Raw genomic sequence first — 18,898 nt, forward strand, 5'->3', positions numbered from 1 at the left:
ATCTTTCAGTTAGAAATGTGTATGTTTTTATTTATTTATTTTTAAAGGAGATAGACTTTATTGAATACATCCCAAGGGAGCAGTGGGTAGGACTGCAGAGGAGAGGCTGTCTGCTATGCATGGTGTTTTTTTTTTTTCTAAAATTATAATATTTAAAATTTCAGGGGCACCTGGGTGGCTCAGTCAGTTAAGCATCTGCCTTCGGCTCAGGTCATGATCTTGGGGTCCTGGGATCAAGCCCCACATCGGGCTCCCTGCTCATCGGGGAGTCTGCTTCTCCCTCTGCTCCTCCTCCCCCCACTCATGCTTGCTCTCTCTCTCTTAGATAGATAGATAGATAGATAGATAGATAGATAGATAGATCTTAAAAAAAAATTTCAAACACACGCAAAATGGAAAGAACAGTATAATCATCCCCTCTATATCCTCCGTGCATTATCTAGATCTAACCATTATTAAAGCAAATATGGCAAATTTTAGCTACATTTGTATATATATATAAACACCCTAGAGTAAGCTTACATTTATAATCTTATTACTATGATGGTAAATTTATTAATATTTATTATACCTGGGTAAATTAACAAGAATTCATTAATATCATTTTTATCTAGTCAAGTTTCAAATTTTCCCAATCATTCCAAAATTCATCCCCAAATTTCTTTTATACTCTTTTGTCCCAATTAAGATTTAATCAAGATGTATGTTCTGTTATGCATGGTTTTAAAAAGCCAAATTGTTCTTTAAAATTTAAAACAGGGGCGCCTGGGTGGCTCAGTCGTTAAGCGTCTGCCTTCGGCTCAGGTCATGATCCCAGGGTCCTGGGATCGAGCCCCACATCGGGCTCCCTGCTCAGTGGAAAGGCTGCTTCTCCCTCTCCCACTCCCCCTGCTGATGTTCCCTCTCTCGCTGTGTCTCTCTCTGTCCAATAAATAAATAAAATCTTTAAAAAAATAAAATAAAATAAAATTTAAAACAAAATCAGCACACCCTTGTCCCCCATTCCTACTCTCTAAAAAGAACCATTTTCTATTCTTAACTGTGCAATTTTTCATTGACAATCATAATTTTGATAATGCCCTTATAATACTATTTTTGGGATGTACAGTTTTTTTTTTTTAAAGATTTTATTTATTTATTTGACAGAGATAGAGACAGCCAGAGAGAGAGGGAACACAAGCAGGGGGAGTGGGAGAGGAAGAAGCAGGCTCATAGCGGAAGAGCCTGATGTGGGGCCTCGATCCCATAACGCCGGGATCACGCCCTGAGCCGAAGGCAGATGCTTAACCGCTGTGCCACCCAGGCGCCCCATGGGATGTACAGTTTTGTTTTTTAAAGATTTATTTGAGAGGGAGAGAGAGCACAATGTGGGGGTGGGGCGAGCAGAGGGAAAAGCAGAGTCCCTGCTAAGCAGGGAACCTGAATCAATTGGGCTCTATCTCAGGACCCCGAGATCATGACCTGAGCAGAAGGCAGCTGGTTAACCCACCCAGGTGCCCCTGAGATATAGTTTTAAAAATTGCCCACTAGCTCCTTGCAATGGAAGATGCGGGTTTAATACCACCACCAGCACACATGCGCACTCATATACATCCCTCTCTCTCTTTCCCCACCTTTCCAATATAGTTGAATCATAGTTTCTGATTAAGTCAATATTCAGTGTTCCCATTCTTATGACTATGATTTACCACAGTGCCCTATGTACCATATTATGACTACATTTCCATCTTTTAACAACTTCTAACTTGCTCCAGAGTTAATATTACCTTGTTTATTTTTCATTTGCCTAGTTTTTTTCTGTACCTATCACTAATTTATCTCCTATCAGAAGTGTAAATCTCTGCTCAGTACATTCAAATACATCAGGTAATATATCAGTTTCATTTTTTTGCTTGGAGATGTCCAAGTTGGAGCCCACTGTTCTTCTTGTTCTACTCCACCATGCCCTGATTGCTCTCTAGGCCTAATGGAAGATTTTATTTATTTATTTATTTTTTGAGAGAGAGAGAGAAAAAGACAGTGCACCCGCACTCAAGCGGGGGGAGGAGCAGAGGGGGAGGGAGAGAGGATCCTAAGCAGACTCCCAACTGAACTCAGAGGCTGATGGGGGGCTCCATCCCACAGCCCCCAGATCATGACCTGAGTAGAAATCAAAAATCGAATGCTTAAGTGACAGAGCCATCCAAGCACCCCTAGGCCTACTGGAAAGAGCCAGCCTGGGATCCTATGTCTTGGGAATTTCTTTTTGCCTTTCTGCTGTGTTGGAACTACTGTATTTTAGATCCCACATCTAACTCTTTTTATTTTCATCCTTGTGTTGGAAGACTACACACCAATAATTTCTTAAGAAAGACTACACACCAATAATTTCTTAAAATACTGAATAGAAGTTCAGGGTCAGGGAATGCCTGGTTAGCTCAGTCCTTTAAGCATCTCTCTCCCGCTCAGGTCATGATCCCAGGGTCCTGGGCTCCTTGCTCAGCAGGGAGCCTGCTTCTCCCTCTGCCTGCTGCTCCCCCTGCTTGTGTTCTCTGTCTCACAGATAAATAAATAAAACCTTTAAAAAAAAGAAGAAGTTTGGGGTCGGTGTGCAAGCATGTCAAGTAGTGAGCATTGCTTTCCGGGTGAACCAAACATTTCTTTAGATACCCTAACCATCAGTATTTTTGAGACTTTTCTCTGGGGCTGGTCCGTTCCCAGAGAAGCATGCCCTTATCTTATTTTGGAGGGTGTAAGTTAAGCTACCTGCTTTCAGGGGACCACACTAGGGGAAGAAAGGAACTGAAGGACTCGCCATTTGGTATCGAAGAATTTTATTTCCTCCTCTCTCAGCTTCCCTGGTGTCTGAATCCGGAGTTCCTTTAGTTCAGCATCCCTGAACAGAAACCTCCAGTCATCAGCGGGGACCAGAAAGAGGCTACACCCTCCCTACACTCAGATGTGCAGGAGAGAAGAACAAATTCTGTTTTCAGCTCCACCTACACCACCAATTTTAGAAGCTCCTGGCACCTCCAATTCCTGAAACGTGCTGGAGTCTAAAGCCAGAATCAGTTTGCTTCTTGGTTTTCCGTTGCCAGTCTAGATTTCAACTTTCTTGGGCTGTCTGCTTCTTCTGTCCCCACTTTTTGATTGACTTTCCTGCTTCCAAAATGTTGTCTTTAGTGTCTCCTCACCTATCCTTGAGAGTTACGAATTTTTTAAAAATTCCGTTACTGTCTTTAGGGAGAAACAGAGACAATATGTATATTTAGTCTGTCATGGTAAACCACTGCTCCCTCAGTAAAACAACTCCTTCTCTTTTCTGAGACACCACTGTTTGATCTCCTACCTCTCTGATCTTATTGCCCAATATTCTTAACAGGCTTCTCCCATTTAAATATGGAGAGCCCCAGGGCTTGCTCCTGGCCTGTAGGCTTCTTTACATTCCTTCTCTAGATGATCTCCTCTGTGTCTGGATTTAAATACCATCTACAGCCTTCTAGCTCCCACCCTGAGCCTGCCTAGCGGACCTCTCCTCCTGCCTATCTCTGAGCATTCCAAATATAGCAGAATTCTTAATCTCCTGCCCATAACCTGCTACCCACTAAAAGCTGCTCATCTCTAAGTCTTTCTGTTTCAGCTACTCAGGCCAAAGCCTGAGAGTTATCCTTGATTCCATTTTCTCTCACTGCCAAGTATGCAAGCCATCAAGACCCAGTAAATGTACGTCCAGAATTTATCCAGAAGACTTTCCTTTCTGTCAGGCGCTACTAGTACCATCCAAGCCATCTTCTTTTGCCTAGCCAACTACGATGGCCTCCTCACGCCTCCTCTTGCTGTTCTTCTCCTTCCCCCTTATTCTTCCTCCTCCTCCCCACCTTTGTACATTCTCTCCACAGTAGCTAAGGTCATCTTTTTGAAAGATGGATGATGCCACATCTTGGCTTGAAACCCTCCAAAGGCTTCCAACGCACTTACATAACCCAGACTCAAACCCCTTGAGTCCTTTATAAGCGCTTGTATAATTTTATTCTTTCCAATTTCTTCAATCTCACTTCTACTCTGTCCTCTAAACTCTAGCCATACTGGCTTTTCTGAACATGACAAACTCATTCCTACCACGGGGTTTTCACAGGCTATTTCCTCTATCGGGAATGTTCTCTTTCTTGTCATTTAAGCCTCAGCAACTAGGAGTTACATCACTTTCTCAGACTGTCCCTAACCACCAAGTCTAAGGTAGCTACCAAGTTATTCTCTACATCACCTTTTCATTCTCTGCCTAGACCTTAGTAGTAGCTGNTTTTTTTTTTTTTTTTTTTTTTTTTTACTTTTTTACTTACTTGTTTACCTGTTTTGTTTCTCTTTTCTCTTACTGCAATGTAAGATTTGTGAAAGTGGGGATCTTCTCTGTTTTGTTCAGAGCTATATTCCTAGCACTTAGAACACAGCCTGGTATCGAGTTAGCCCTATTAACTTGGCCAGAAGAGAGAACATTGAGTTCATTGACTTCACATTGAGTAGTTCACTGAGGAGAGAGTCACACAAGTTTTTGTTCTGTTTTGTTTTTTAAAGATTTTTTTATGTATTTATTTGACAGAGAGCGAGAACAAGGAGGGGAAGCAGCAGTGGGAGAGGGAAAAGCAGGCTCACCACTGAGCGGAGAGCCTGATGCAGGTCCTGGGATCATGACCTGAGCCAAAGGCAGATGCTTCACCAACTGGGCCACCCAGGCGCCCCAAGTTTTTAAGTATCATAAAGAAAGGAGGTGATCTGTGAAACGCTAATTAAGGGTCAAAAACTAGAATGCTGAATAGAAACGAATCTATAGGTATGTACATAGTCGGCAAGATTTCTCAAGTTTGGCACGTCCAGACTATTGACATTTTGGGCTGGATAATTAGTTGTGTGTACTTGGGAGGGTGGGAGCTATCCTATGCATTATAGGAAAAGACGTGGGAACTATCCCAGATTAAAGGAAGCTAAACGTAACATCTGGTCCTAGACTGCATCCAGTCCTGAAGGAGGGAAAATACTATAAGGAACCTTATTAGATCAACTGACAAAACTGGAATATAAACTAGACTGCATGAGATATTGTAATAATGTAAACTTAAGTTAATAACTATTGCAGTTATGTAGGAGAATAGACCTTTTTCTTAGGAAATATGCACCAAAGAATTAAGGGATCAAGGGCCATAAATATATATAACTTACCCTCCAATGTTTCAGGAAGAAAATATTTACATACAGTTAGACATAGATCTATTTACAGAAAGAGAGAAGTAAATGATAGAGCAAGTGAGGTAATATGTTAAGGGTACTTGAATCTGGGCAAAAGGTATACATGTGTTCCTTGTAATATTTTTGTTTGCAACTTCCCTAAGTTTGAAATTATTTTCAAATAAAAAGCTAAAACAAAAGATTGGCTTTGGGAAGCAATTCGATTAAAGTACTCTGGCAGATTAAGAAGGAGACAATATTCTTAAGAGACAATTAGTGGAAATATCAGGGATCCAAAAAACAACCGAAGTTTATTTCCCATGTTACTCATTTGTGACTCTGGGAAAGTCACTCAAAGCGTCTCTGAGCTTCGGTTCCTTCACCCAGAAAGCCTCTCGGAGCTTCGGTTCCTTCACCCAGAGGGCTGCGGGAATAATCAAATGAAAGAATGTATATTCAAGCCTTTCCTGCTACATGCCCCAGCAAAGAGGAAAGTGTGTAATAATAAGCGGGACTAGAGCCATAACTGCTTCTCAGGTTCCCAAACTCAGGCTGCTGCACTGTCACTCTTCGTTGGGACACCCGCCGTCCCCCAGGCTAGCTCCCCCGGCGCACAAGCTCTCCCCCGCAGGTGGGCCGCGCACCGCCGGCTCGCCTCTCCAGGTGGCAGCACAGCTGCCGCGGAGCCAAGGGCTGGCCCCGCCCGCTCTCGAAAGTCTCCGCGGGGTCGCCCAGGAAACGCATTCTCGGAGGAACGGGCAGCCGCCAATGGGAAGGGAGCGAGTGCCACGAACAGACCAATAAGGAGGGAGCAGTGCGGGGTTTAAACCTGAGGCCGGGCCCGGCTCCTCCCGGCGTGCTGCGGAGGAACGGAGGAACGGCTGTTGATCTGCGGTGGGTCCAGGTCCCCGGCTCGTTGGTGGCTCCCGTGCTCCGCTTCTCCGCACTGAGCTGCTGCCTGGTGAAGAGGAAGCCATGGCGCTCCGAGTCACCAGGGTGAGCTGCTGCGGACGGTGAACAAACGCGGCCTTCCTCGCTCGCTGCGTGTCCTCTCGTCCTCTGTCCCCTGCCGGAGGCCCCCCCCCACCCCCGTGGACTAGGGCAGCGATTTGGGGAGGAAGATGGGGGGGGGGAATCGGTGGGCCCCTTGCACGGTGGGCGCGTTTGGGGGCCCGACGGAGAAAGGAAGAGAACCGGACCGTCCTTGGATGAATGTTTGGCGCAAGGGGGGAGGGCGGTGGAGGGTCGACAGGAAACCTCTTTTACAGCGGGGTGGAGGGCGCCTGAGTGAGCTCGCACCAAGTGCGGAACCCCCTTCCCGGAGAGAAGGCGCCTGCCCTGGGAGGCTTTTCCGATTTCCTTTCAGATGTAAATTAGGAATAGTTCAGAGGCGCCGGGGACGAAACAGGCCGGCCCTCGGTAGGTGAGTGAAGAGGTTCTGGGAAGAAATGGACTTGTCACAGCCGAAGCGTAGATCCTGGAACCCCGGTGTCCCTTGGGAACCCATTTTTTACAGCCAGCTTTCCTAAGGAGAGCCTGTCTCTTGCCCCACTTTCACTGACCCTGGACTGACTCTAACCTGGGTGGGCCGGCTCTCAAAGTGGTCTTGTTTCCTTCAGAACACAAAAGTCAATGTTGAGAATAAGGCGAAGATCAGTATGGCAGGCGCGAAGCGCGTGCCTCTGGCCACTGCTGCGGCCTCCAAGCCCGGACTGAGGCCAAGAACAGCTCTCGGGGACATTGGTAACAAAGTCAGCGAACAACCACAGGCCAAACTGCCTCAGAAAAAGGTAACTACCTTCCTGACCCAACTGCTCTGTCTGTAAGAGTCCACCATACAGCTGTGACCCCTGACGCAGAAACCTCTCATTTTCGTCCTTTTCATCCACAGGAAGCAAAACCTTTGGTTCCTGGAAAAGTTATTGCCAAAAAAATACCTAAACCTCTGGAAAAGGCACCCGAGCCTGTGCCTGAGCCAGAACCAGAGCCAGAACCTGAGCCCGTGAAAGAAGAAAAACTTTCGCCTGAGCCTATTTTGGTAAACTTACCGTGCCTTTCTCCATCCAGTCCCTTGGTTGTTTCTTTCCCTCATTTTATAATACATGGAATAGCATTTGAACAAGTAGTAATACTAGTAACATTTATAGAGTACTTAGCAGGAGGTAGTCTCTGCTCTGCGCTTCTAAGTGCGTTTAACTGGCATAATCCTCACATGGACTCTATTACTTGTATTATTACCTCTACCTTTTATACTTCTAATGGCTTAGTGAAGTATTAAGTAATTTTTCTAGAGTCACACATCTAATCAGTGGCACCTGTGGATGTAAACCCAGGCTTCAGAACCTGGGCTTTTCATCATTTTGTTACAGAATTTATTGACTGAAACAGATCATCTTGAATCCATTTACCCCCTAGTGTGGCCACCGAATAATTAATAAGCCTGTAACATTGGAATAGATAAAGGTGTAAAGCAGAAAGAAAATGTAGCTTTTCAGAGAGTAGATGAGTTAACAGCCTCAAAAACTAAAACTAAGAACTTATTAAATATCAGTTATGTAAATGTAACCACTTCTGTGAAGGAGAAACAGGGTACCTAGAAGGGGCTCCTTTGCTGAAATTAAAATGAACTGCATTTAATGAAGCTCTAATTTTTAAATGACCTGCCTTTAGCTCAGGTCATGATCTCAGGGTCCTGGGATTGAGCCCTGAGTCGCGCTCCCTGCTCAGCGAGGAGCCTGCTCCTTTCCCTCTGCTGCTCTCCCTCTGTGTGTGCTCTCTCACTCTTGCTCTTTCTCTCAAATAAATACATAAGGTCTTAAAAAAAATAGAGTAAAACGTAGTTAAGGAGCATCTCTACTTGCTAGATAGGATGACGCCCACTTCATGAATCACTTAAGGAAGACAATTACATCTTTAAATTAAGAAACAAATAAGAGTTAAAGCCAGTTGAGAAAATGATCTGTAAAGTCATTCGGCCCAGCTCCTTCTACCTAAGGGTAGGAGATTTGAGGCTATTGCTTAAGTATTGACATTCTGGACATAACACATGAAACCTGGAGCATGCACCGTCTCTTAATTGGCCATACTGAACTACATGAGTTTTCCTTGAAAGTCCCACACTAACTCTTGACTTTGCTCTCCCACCTACTAAAAAAGTCCTTTCCCACTCTCTTGTTCTTTTAGATAGTAACCTTTTCTTTCTTTCTTTCTTTCTTTTTTAAGATTTTATTTATTTATTTGACAGAGACAGCCAGCGAGAGAGGGAACACAAGCAGGGGGAGTGGGAGAGGAAGAAGCAGGCTCCTAGCAGAGGAGCCTGATATGAGGCTCGATCCTAGAACGCTGGGATCACGTCCTGAGAGCCGAAGGCAGACACTTAACGACTGCGCCACCCAGGCTCCCCTAGATAGTAATCTTTTCATCCTTCAAAGCAGCTCAAGCATCAACTCCTGAAACTTTGCCTAACTTACCCATACCCCTGTTCATAGCATCAGTCTCATTTCATTTACTTCTCTCTTCTAAATTTGAAGCCCTTTGAGGACACTATAAAGGCAGTGTCTAGCACAGAGCTTGACTAGAAGAAAATGCCAATAAATGTTTGAACAAAGGGATAACTGGAGCTTGAAGGAAATGGCTAATAATAATAATGAACTAGGGATGCCTGGGTGGTTAAGTGTATGCTTTCAGCTCAGTAATGATCCTGGGGTCCTGGGGTCGAGCCCCACGTCAGGCTCCTTGCTCAGCGGGAAGCCTGCTTCTCCCTCTGCCTGCCGCTACCCCTGCTTGTGCTCTCTTTCTCTCTCTCTCTGACAAATAAAAATATCTTTAAAAAAAAATAACGAACTTTGTTAATCCTTAGTAGTCAGGACAGAACTTGTGTTTTCTGGGGCAGTGAGAAGCAGTCTGTTTTGATATAAAGACTAAAGACTGTCATTCATTTGGATTGACTTCACATGACTTGATAAACAGATTGTTTACTCATTTCCTTTGGAGGAAAATCTAGAATGTGATTTTGTTTGCATTTTCTGTGTTTTACCCATTGGTGTTTAGGTTCTGCTAACTTAAAATCTGCTCAGTCTGTTTGGCTTTTCACTTTTTGTATTAATCACGTCCTAAGGAGAAATTGAATAAATTTGAAAAGAAGATACTTTTCCTTTAAGGAAATGAATTATGAATTATATGTCTATTTAGCAGTTGGTTTATTGAATTAGTACCAATTATTGGGCCTTCATTCCCAGATTGTATGCTCCTCGTTGCTATTATTTCAAAAGGTCTCTCTGTTTCAAGGTTGATACTCCCTCTCCAAGCCCAATGGAAACATCTGGATGTGCCCCTTCAGAAGAATATCTGTGTCAGGCATTCTCTGATGTAATTCTTGCAGTGAATGATGTGGATGCAGAAGATGGAGCTGATCCAAACCTTTGTAGTGAATATGTGAAAGATATTTATGCTTATCTGAGACAACTTGAGGTCTGTATACCTTTTAGAATCTTTGCTTTTTTTTAAACTGCATTTAGCTTTATTAAAGACATTTTCCACTGACAGTTTACAATAATTCAAGCAGGATGTGAGCAGTATTTCTTAGCAGTAGATTGCACTTTCAAATTCTCATTCACGGAGTACGAAGGTCCAAAGTCACTAACCAAACCAAGCACATCTGTAGTTGCCATTTTGAACAGGTAAAGTTCAAAGTGACAGTGGATAATACCATGACTCTAATGAATGTCCATAGGTTGTCCATCACAGTTAGGAGTTGGTAAGTCCCAGACTCTGAGTTTGAGGATTAGAGGCAGGAGATAGATGGTAATGGAGAATATGCTGTAAAATTATAACCACCAGCAACACAAGGCATTTTGGGTCATTTTGGCTGGCGTGCATGTGATACCAGGGAGATTGTTCTTTGTGTCCAAGAGGAGTACACTCAAAAAAAGGTTTTGGTTTTCTTTCATTTCATATCACTTCTGAAACTTTCTATTTAGTGGCATTTGTCCTCCCCCCCCAAAACAAGGAAGCGTTCTTTCTGCTAATAAGCTGTACACTACCAAATTTGCCCAATTGTTTGTTAATAAAGCATTCTCTTCTTTCGGGATCTTCTTTGGGCATCCGTTTTCTATAGGATTGTCCTAGAGAAACTTCCTTGCCAGGATTAGCCTTCCACTTCAGGTTTTTTCTCCCTTTTTAATAAAATTATAGCTTTGGCCGAGTGGGTTTAGCAAGCATATGTGCTGGTCCTTGATGGTTCCTTCTTTTTCTCTATGGTGTTTTGGGGGTTTAACTCCTAGAACAGGAGAGTGGGTAGCACACAGGTTCCAGCTGATCTGCAAAGTAGCCGCTGCTAGTTTTCTCTACTTCATACAGCTTAGGTTCTGGGTTTAGAGTCTTAAGTGAAAAGATCTGAGATGATGGCATGATACATACCTTTGTCTGGGATGAGGTAGGTACAGAGTGTGGGCCAGTAGCAGTGATGGTAGGTTAAACATAATGAGATCTGTGCATAATGAAAAACCTGTCAAACTGTCCTATTGAATGTTTGCTTTCTTTTTCAGTGACAGAGCTATATGTAGTGACTGTATGAGTTATTAAGTTGAGGTCTGTTAGAGATTCTGAATTCTCCGTTACTATTCTGTGGTGACTAATACTTGTGGACAGAAATGTCACATGGAGTCTTGCTTCTAAAGGATAATCAGCATTCTTTTGCAGGAAGAGCAAGCAGTCAGACCAAAATACCTACTGGGTCGTGAAGTCACTGGAAACATGAGAGCCATCCTTATTGACTGGCTAGTACAGGTTCAAATGAAATTCAGGTTACTGCAGGAGACCATGTACATGACTGTTTCCATTATTGATCGGTTCATGCAGGTGAGCATAATTCAGTAACTGAGGGTTCTTGCTTCCAGGGTCCTAGCAGAGTCATAAGAAACAGACTTTTTTAGGGGCGCCTGGGTGGCTCAGTTGATAAGGCATCTGCCTTCGGCTCAGGTCATGATCTCAGGGTTTTGGGATCAAGCCCCGCATCGGGCTCCCTGCTCAGCAGGCAGTCTGCTTCTCCCTCTCCCTCTAACCCTCCCCCCTGCTCGTGCTTTCTCTTTCTCTCTCTCAAATAAATAAAATCTTAAACGAAAAAAAGAAACAGACTTTTTCAGCTAACATCTGTCTTGGGGTAGTGTCATTAACTTAAGCTTTTGCTGTGAGAGTGTTTTTCCCATGTCCCCGTCATAGCTCTGTTGTCTCCTTTTTCAAGTACGTATTAGTTGTTCATCACGTTGAAATTCCCATTGCAGAATAACTGTGTGCCCAAGAAGATGCTGCAGCTGGTTGGTGTCACTGCCATGTTTATTGCAAGCAAATATGAAGAAATGTACCCTCCAGAAATTGGTGACTTTGCCTTTGTGACTGACAACACTTACACTAAGCACCAAATCAGACAGATGGAAATGAAGATTCTAAGATCTTTAAATTTTGGTCTGGGCCGCCCTCTACCCCTGCATTTCCTTCGGAGAGCATCTAAGATTGGAGAGGTACGATCTCTTTGGTCACCTTTAGTATGGTACATGATGAAATACTGCTATAGTCAAGCAGATCTAATTCAGCTGACTTATAAATCCACATGAGGAAGACATAAAGATGTTCTTTTATTTCCAATCAGACTGTATATTAATATTTTCATTAAGGCCTCCCATAGGCAGTTGCATTTGAGCGTTAACAGACAAACATTTGTAATTATAGTTACGGGCATACTGCTTATTGCTGATACAGAATTCTCTGACAGACGTTGAGAGACCTGTGGGTTTTGTTTCAGGTTGATGTGGAGCAACATACTTTGGCCAAATACCTGATGGAACTGACTATGTTGGACTATGATATGGTGCACTTTCCTCCTTCTCAGATTGCAGCAGGAGCTTTTTGCTTAGCACTGAAAATTCTCGATAACGGTGAATGGGTAAGCTCTGTCCCATAGATTTAAGTACAGGATCCTAGAGAAGCATGAAAGAAGTGTCTGGGGAAGAAGGCATTTTAAGTCTATCTTAAATTTTAGTTATAATCAGTCCTATGGAATCTCTCCTTACTCTACTCTTGGCTAACACAGAAATGTTATGAAAACCATTGCTGGTGAGCATTTCTAACATTAACTTTTGTTGCCACAGACACCAACTCTACAGCATTATCTCTCATACACTGAAGAATCCCTTCTAAATGTTATGCAACACCTGGCTAAGAATATAGTCATGGTGAATCGTGGGCTTACAAAACACATGGTAAGTCATGGGTACTGTAAGATGTTGCTGGGGATGTTGGGGGTTAGTGCAGAATGAAAATAGTTAAGATTTCATGTCTGCAAATGCATGGCTTATTTTTCCTTTTTTTTTTTTTAATTTTTTTTTTTTTTTTTTTTTAAGAGAGAGATGGGAGGAGGTGGGTACAGAAGGAGAGAAAAGTTGGGGTGCCTGGGTGGCTCAGTTGTTAAGTGTCTGCCTTCTGCTCAGGTCATGATCCCAGGGTCCTGGGATCGAGCCCCGCATCGGGCTCCCTGCTCAGTGGGAAGCCTGCTTCTCCCTCTCCTGATCTCCCTGCTTGCGTTCCCTCTCTTGCTGTCTCTATCAAATAAATACAATTTTTTTGGTTTATTTAAATTCAATTAACATATATTGTATTATTAGTTTCAGAGTTAGAGTTCAGTGATTCATCAGTTGCATATAACACCCAGGGCTCATTACATCACATGCCCTTCTTAATACCCACCTCCCCTACAACAACCGTCAGTTTGTTTCCTAGAATTCAGAGTCTCTTAGAGTTTGTCTCCTTCTCTGATTTTGTCTATTTTATGGGGGAGAGAGAGAATCTTTTTTTTTTTTTAATTTTTTAATGTTTTTTTTATTATATTATGTTAGTTACCATACAGTACATCCCCGGTTTCCGATGTAAAGTTCGATGATTCATTAGTTGTGTATAACACCCAGTGCACCATGCAATACGTGCCCTCCTTACTACCCATCACCGGTCTATCCCATTCCCCCACCTCCCCTCCCCTCTGAGGCCCTCAGTTTGTTTCTCATAGTCCGTAGTCTAGGGACAGAGAATATCTTAAGCAGGCTCCACGCCCAGTGCGTATCCTGGTGCAGGGCTTGATCTCACTATCCTGAGATCATAACCCGAACCGAAATCAAGAGTTACATGCTTAACCAACAGAGCCACCCAGGTACCCCAATGCATAGCTTATTTTTTAAGTATTTGATGTTTTAAGTGAATGTCTGTACCGTTGGATCTTACAATGTTTTCCTCTTTGCCTCATTAACTCCCATGCTTTTCTCTTCCAGACTATCAAGAACAAATATGCCACATCTAAGCATGCTAAGATCAGCACTCTGGCACAGCTAAATTCTGCACTAGTTCAAGATTTAGCCAAGGCTGTGGCAAAGGTGTGACTTGTAAACAAGAGTTGGAGTACTATAATAACTGCAAATAAAATTGGCACCATGTGCCATCTGTACATATTATATGTTATCTTTACTTACTTTTAATAAAGTTTGTGGTCCTTTTTACTTCTTATACCTTAACTCATTTGAATGTCGCTATTTTCCTACTGAGGATAACCTAAAAGTTGTATTAAAGGTATGATGGGGAGTATAAAAAGTACTTTCAGTTTATTGGGACCCATCTTACATATATAATCGTTACTTGTGTGGTTCTTGTTTTATGTATTTGGCTTTCGCTTTCTTAATATGGATTACTGTGGTCATGAAAGCATTTAAAGCCCTTCTGTAGGGCACACTTCAGGTAAGCCCAATCGCCTTGGAGAATATGCAGCCTCTGCTTAGGAGTCTGCCACCTCACCCTTAGGACCACGCCCCTCGCTCCCATTTTTGTTTGTTTCTTCTGGTGGTTGCTGCCATAACCATAATTCTACATAGTTTTTAATTCTACCACTATTTCTTAAATTATCAACTTTAGCTAGTATCATTTTTTTTTTGCTAGCAAAAATAAGAACTTTATATTTTAAACCTACTCTTTCATTGTTTATTGATCAAATAAAATTGGATCCTCAACATACAAAAGTATCTAAAAATTAACTTACTTGTCCCCTTTTGTACAGCTCAATCCCATCCATCTGAAGGTACCAGCAGTTTGGGATAGATCCTTTGATGTCTCCTCTATAAACGGACATGCATATAAATTGTTACAGGGATTTCTAAGAAATGGGATCATTCTGTAGATAAGCAATTCCTTTTAACACGTATAGGCCTTGCCTGTGTTTGGACATTGCATTTCATATTACGGATATACTACAGTGTATTCAACCATTTTGCTATTGACCTTCACATTGCTTTTCCTCTTTGCTCCTACAGACAAATGTCTTTATTATCATTAAATAACATGCTTTCCTTTCTGTACACTGGGTTCTCCAGAATATGTGTGTACTAAGTTTTGGCAGGTACTGTCAGATGACTTTCTCAGTGTCATCAGCAGTATACAAAAGTACTGAACTTCTCTGTGTCCTTGCCAGAAATGAAGGTAATGATTCTCCAATTTCTGTGAATTTGGCAAAAAATAGTCTTGTTTGCTGTTATAATTTATAAGTTTGATGGCTAGTTGAATAAATTTTTGTTGACTACTTCTCAATATGTAAGGTTTACCCATTTTGTCATTTGCCTTTTGACCGTTTATGCTCTTTTGCATGCAGACACTGCTAAGTTTTTGTATTATCAAATCTACTTTTTTTTTCTGTAGTTGCTTTTGGATTTTCAGTCCTAAGGTCAACTCCATCCCCAAACCATAAACATCTTTTAAAATTCTAAAATTTACCCATTATATTTATAGTCCCCTCAAACTTTTTGTATATGGGATAAAGTAGGACTCTGACAGATGGGTGCCCATTAATGCCCATACCACATGATCAAAATTATCCTTATCAACCTGAATTGAAACATTAATGTCCATCTATCATTTCCTCACCTACTTATTTCTACTTGTTTTTTCCCGTGATAAACACTATACCACCATTACATTAATAAGATGAAGCTAGCATTACTTTTAAGATATTTGGGGGCAATTTCAAACATAAGAACTTTTATAAAGTTATGTCCAGTTACAGAAAAGCTTCTTTGAGGTTTTGAGTAGACCTGTCTTACCATCCAGAAGCATTTTTCTCCAAAACTTGTTGCATGCCCTCCAATAAAAAAAAAAAAATTCTAATGAATAATGAATTTTAATTATATAATTGCTGCACTTTTCTTGTCAAGCTTTTTACTGAGTTTGTGGCTTTTTGTCACTATTGAGAATGGGATCGATTTCCCACCTATCTTTTTATTTTCTAGTTATAGTTTTTTTTTTTTTTAAAGATTTTATTTATTTATTTGACAGAGATAGAGACAGCTAGCGAGATAGGGAACACACGCAGGGGGAGTGGTAGAGGAAGAAGCAGGCTCATAGCAGAGGAGCCTGATGTGGGGCTCGATCCTGTAACTCCGGGATCACGCCCTGAGCCGAAGGCAGACGCTTAACTGCTGTGCCACCCAGGCGCCCCTAGTTATAGTTTTCTTATCCAGCTTACCAAATTTTTTTTACTTGTTTTTAATGCCATAGAAAACCTTAAACCTAGGCCTTAAATCTAAAAATTTTATTTTTCAATATTTATGGAATTTATTGTATTAGAATTTCAAACATAATCATAATAGACTAATCCCTGCCTTGTCTTTGGATTAGACATCTCAAGTATTTTTATTGTTTAATGTTTTCGTTGTTAGGCTTTAAGTAGTCTTTATATTTTAGGTATTTTTCTGTTTCTGTTTAGAGTTGTTAATTGACAAGGCTGTGGAAATTCATTTACATTTTCAGCTTATGATGTTATTAGGGTTATTGGAATGAATTCTTGCTCATGTTACACAGATTTGTTTCTTCTAGAAAATTTGGATCTCATTTGGAAAATTGGCCCAGTTTTTGTTGTTGGTGTGGTTTTTTAGTTTTTCTTGTATTTTACCAGCTTTAAGGGGGATTAAAGAGGTTTTCACTTTTATATCACATACTTTGAAATCCTTATTCATTTAAAACTAGCTTAATTAAATTTACAATCATTTGGCCTGGATCTGCTTAAAATGGTATGTTTTCCATTGTCGTTTGTGGTGTTTTTGAGGAATTATCCACCCCCTCTCTTAATAGGAAATAATCTATTCTTGAGGTGTGCCTGGGTGACTCAGTCAGTTAAGCATCTGCCTTCTGCTCAGGTCATGATCTCAGGGACCTGGGATCAAGCCCCATATCAGGCTCCCTGTTAAGCTGGGAGCCTGCTTCTCCTCCTCCCTCTGCCCCTCCCCTGCTTGTGCTGTTACATAAAATCTTAAAAAAAAAAAAAAAGGAAATAATCTATTCTAGATTTTTAAAATTATAGCTGTGTATATAGATATATCTTGTTTCTTGTTCCTGATATTAAATATTTTTATTTTCTAACCAGGCTTGCGTGGAGGGTTTTTTTTGTTTGTTTGTTTTTTTAAGATTATTTATTTATTTGACAGAGATAGCCAGCTAGAGAGGGAACACAAGCAGGGGGAGTGGGAGAGGAAGCAGGCTCCCAGCGGAGGCGCCCGATGTGGGACTTAATCCCGGAACGCCGGGATCACACCCTGAGCTGAAGGCAGACGCCTAATGACTGTGCTACCCAGGCGTCCCTGCTTTTTGTTTTTGGTTGGTTTTTTGTTGTTGTTTTCTGGTATTTTTAAAGAATCCGTTTTGGTGTTACATTTCTACCACATTTATTTTGTAGTTATAGCTTTTACATTATTCTCACCATCTTTTTCTTTCGTTATTTTCTAGTTTAAGTTAAATACTTTGGTGATAAAAGCATTTATACATTTCTTTGAGATAGCTTGTTTCTGAAGCCCTCCTTTCTATTTCTGGTTATAATTTCATTTGTGGTTCTTGATCTGGAGATTACTTAACTGCTTATTTTCTAAGTAGTCGGTTTCTTTTTAAGTTTTTTGTCAAATATCTTCATGTTGGTGATTTTTAATTTTGTTGGAAATGGGGGTCTTTAAAAAAGCCTTTTGGAAACTTAATGTTTTCTCTGTAGATAAGTATTTGAAAGACTTCTTTAAATATTCCAAAGATATAAAAAAGGATTTTTTTCCTGTAGGGGACAAAGTTCTAGGTACTTCTGTAGGCAAAAAGAAAGGTGTAAAGAAAGAAAAGTATGTGTGTCGGGAACGTATATACATGTGTATGCATTTTTTTTTCTTTTTCAGTCATTTCAAAGTAAATTTTAGATTTCAAGATAATGTCACCTTAAAATATTTCATCACGCATCTCCTAAGAATTCATTTTCCTAAATAACCATAATCTTTATCACATTAAGACAATTAACAACTCCGTATGTAATATGCGGTGCATATTCAAATTTCCTCAATTGCTTCAAAGATGTTTTACAAATTTTTTCCAATCCAGGTTCCAATCAAAATTAATTTGTTTCCCATATACAATAGTTGTCCTGCATCATTTACCTCACTGGGAGTCACGTGATGGTAGCTACCTAACTGTATTATCCCTTCTATATTATTGGACATTCTCTAAAGAATAGCTCCACATGTACATATTCCCTTTTTGTTTTACTCTGGAATTTTTTTTTAAATCAGTTATAATCCATTACCACAGTGGTTCTCAAAGTGTCATCCCCATCCAGCATCATGAACATCACCTGGGCATTTGTTAGAAATGAAAATCAGAATCAAAACTTGGGAGAGGCCCCTGGCAATTTTTTTAAAAATATTTTAAATTCCAATAAAATTAACATAGTGTTACATTAGTTTCGGGTGTACAACATAGTGATCCAACGGTTCTCTACATTATTCTGTGCTCATTATATTAAGTGTGTTCTTAATCCCCTTCACCTATTTCACCCATCCTCCCACCCACCTAAGCAGTCGGTTTTAACTAGTCCTTCCCATGATTCTGATTCCTGCTGAGATGAACTGTATTGTCTTTGTCCCAGATTTGGTCTGGGGCACCAAATAGGCAACTGCTTAAAAGGATGAGATTGATGTGAGATATTGGAAGAAATCCAGGGTAAACTTAACAGTTAACGTTGCGCTTTTGTGTAAAATAAAAAATAAAGGAAACCATGTTTTTCCGAGAGTACGAGGGTAGGAGTGGCGAACATCCGTGCGTTTTGAATCGAAATTATACAGGGAGCTGTTTCGTTGATAATGAGGAAGAAAGGAGAACGCGCACTGTGTGACCAAGTATAACTCAAGGGAAACGTTATTGTAGGGGAATGCTCGGCTCTCTTGTTCAAAGAGGTCTGCATTCCTGTGCTCCTGCTATAAAGCTGGAGCGACAGCCCTTAACGAAAGACTACAATCAGGGATTTATTTACATGTCCTGCAATTTCATTACCCGCTCACGGCCCAACTGAAAAGCTTAACTGTAACCTAATAAGTCGACAAGCTAACACTTCGGGGGCACAGAACTCTTGTTATGAGTGCGAATCTTACTGATAGTGAAATTTCACGCTGCCAAGTCTGGACTTGCCTCGTAGGGGCTTTAGGTACCGCTGAACTTCGTCAAACGAGGGGTGTCTGGATGTTATAAACTCCGATCCAAAGTCTACTTAAACAAAACAAAGCTCCATTGTATTCCTTTCTTAGCCTGCCGGGCACACCCATTTTCCAAAGCTGCGAAGGTTGACGGAGTGCCGAGATGGGCCAAAAAAACC

General features: G+C 41.3%; 1 protein-coding gene across 1 annotated transcript; it reads left to right on the top strand.

Annotated features, from left to right (window-relative positions):
• Positions 1 to 6,023: 6,023 nt before the first annotated feature.
• CCNB1 (cyclin B1) lies at positions 6,024 to 13,754 on the top strand. Its single transcript, XM_002915884.4, has 9 exons — positions 6,024 to 6,195; positions 6,819 to 6,989; positions 7,091 to 7,237; positions 9,487 to 9,669; positions 10,900 to 11,058; positions 11,481 to 11,717; positions 11,999 to 12,139; positions 12,345 to 12,455; positions 13,515 to 13,754. The coding sequence occupies exons 1-9, from the start codon at positions 6,175 to 6,177 to the stop codon at positions 13,620 to 13,622; spliced, it is 1,278 nt and encodes a 425-aa protein (XP_002915930.2). The 5' UTR covers positions 6,024 to 6,174; the 3' UTR covers positions 13,623 to 13,754.
• The last annotated feature ends 5,144 nt before the right edge of the window (positions 13,755 to 18,898 follow it).

Source organism: Ailuropoda melanoleuca, chromosome 3 (genome assembly GCF_002007445.2).
Source record: "Ailuropoda melanoleuca isolate Jingjing chromosome 3, ASM200744v2, whole genome shotgun sequence".
Classification (NCBI taxonomy): domain Eukaryota; kingdom Metazoa; phylum Chordata; class Mammalia; order Carnivora; family Ursidae; genus Ailuropoda; species Ailuropoda melanoleuca.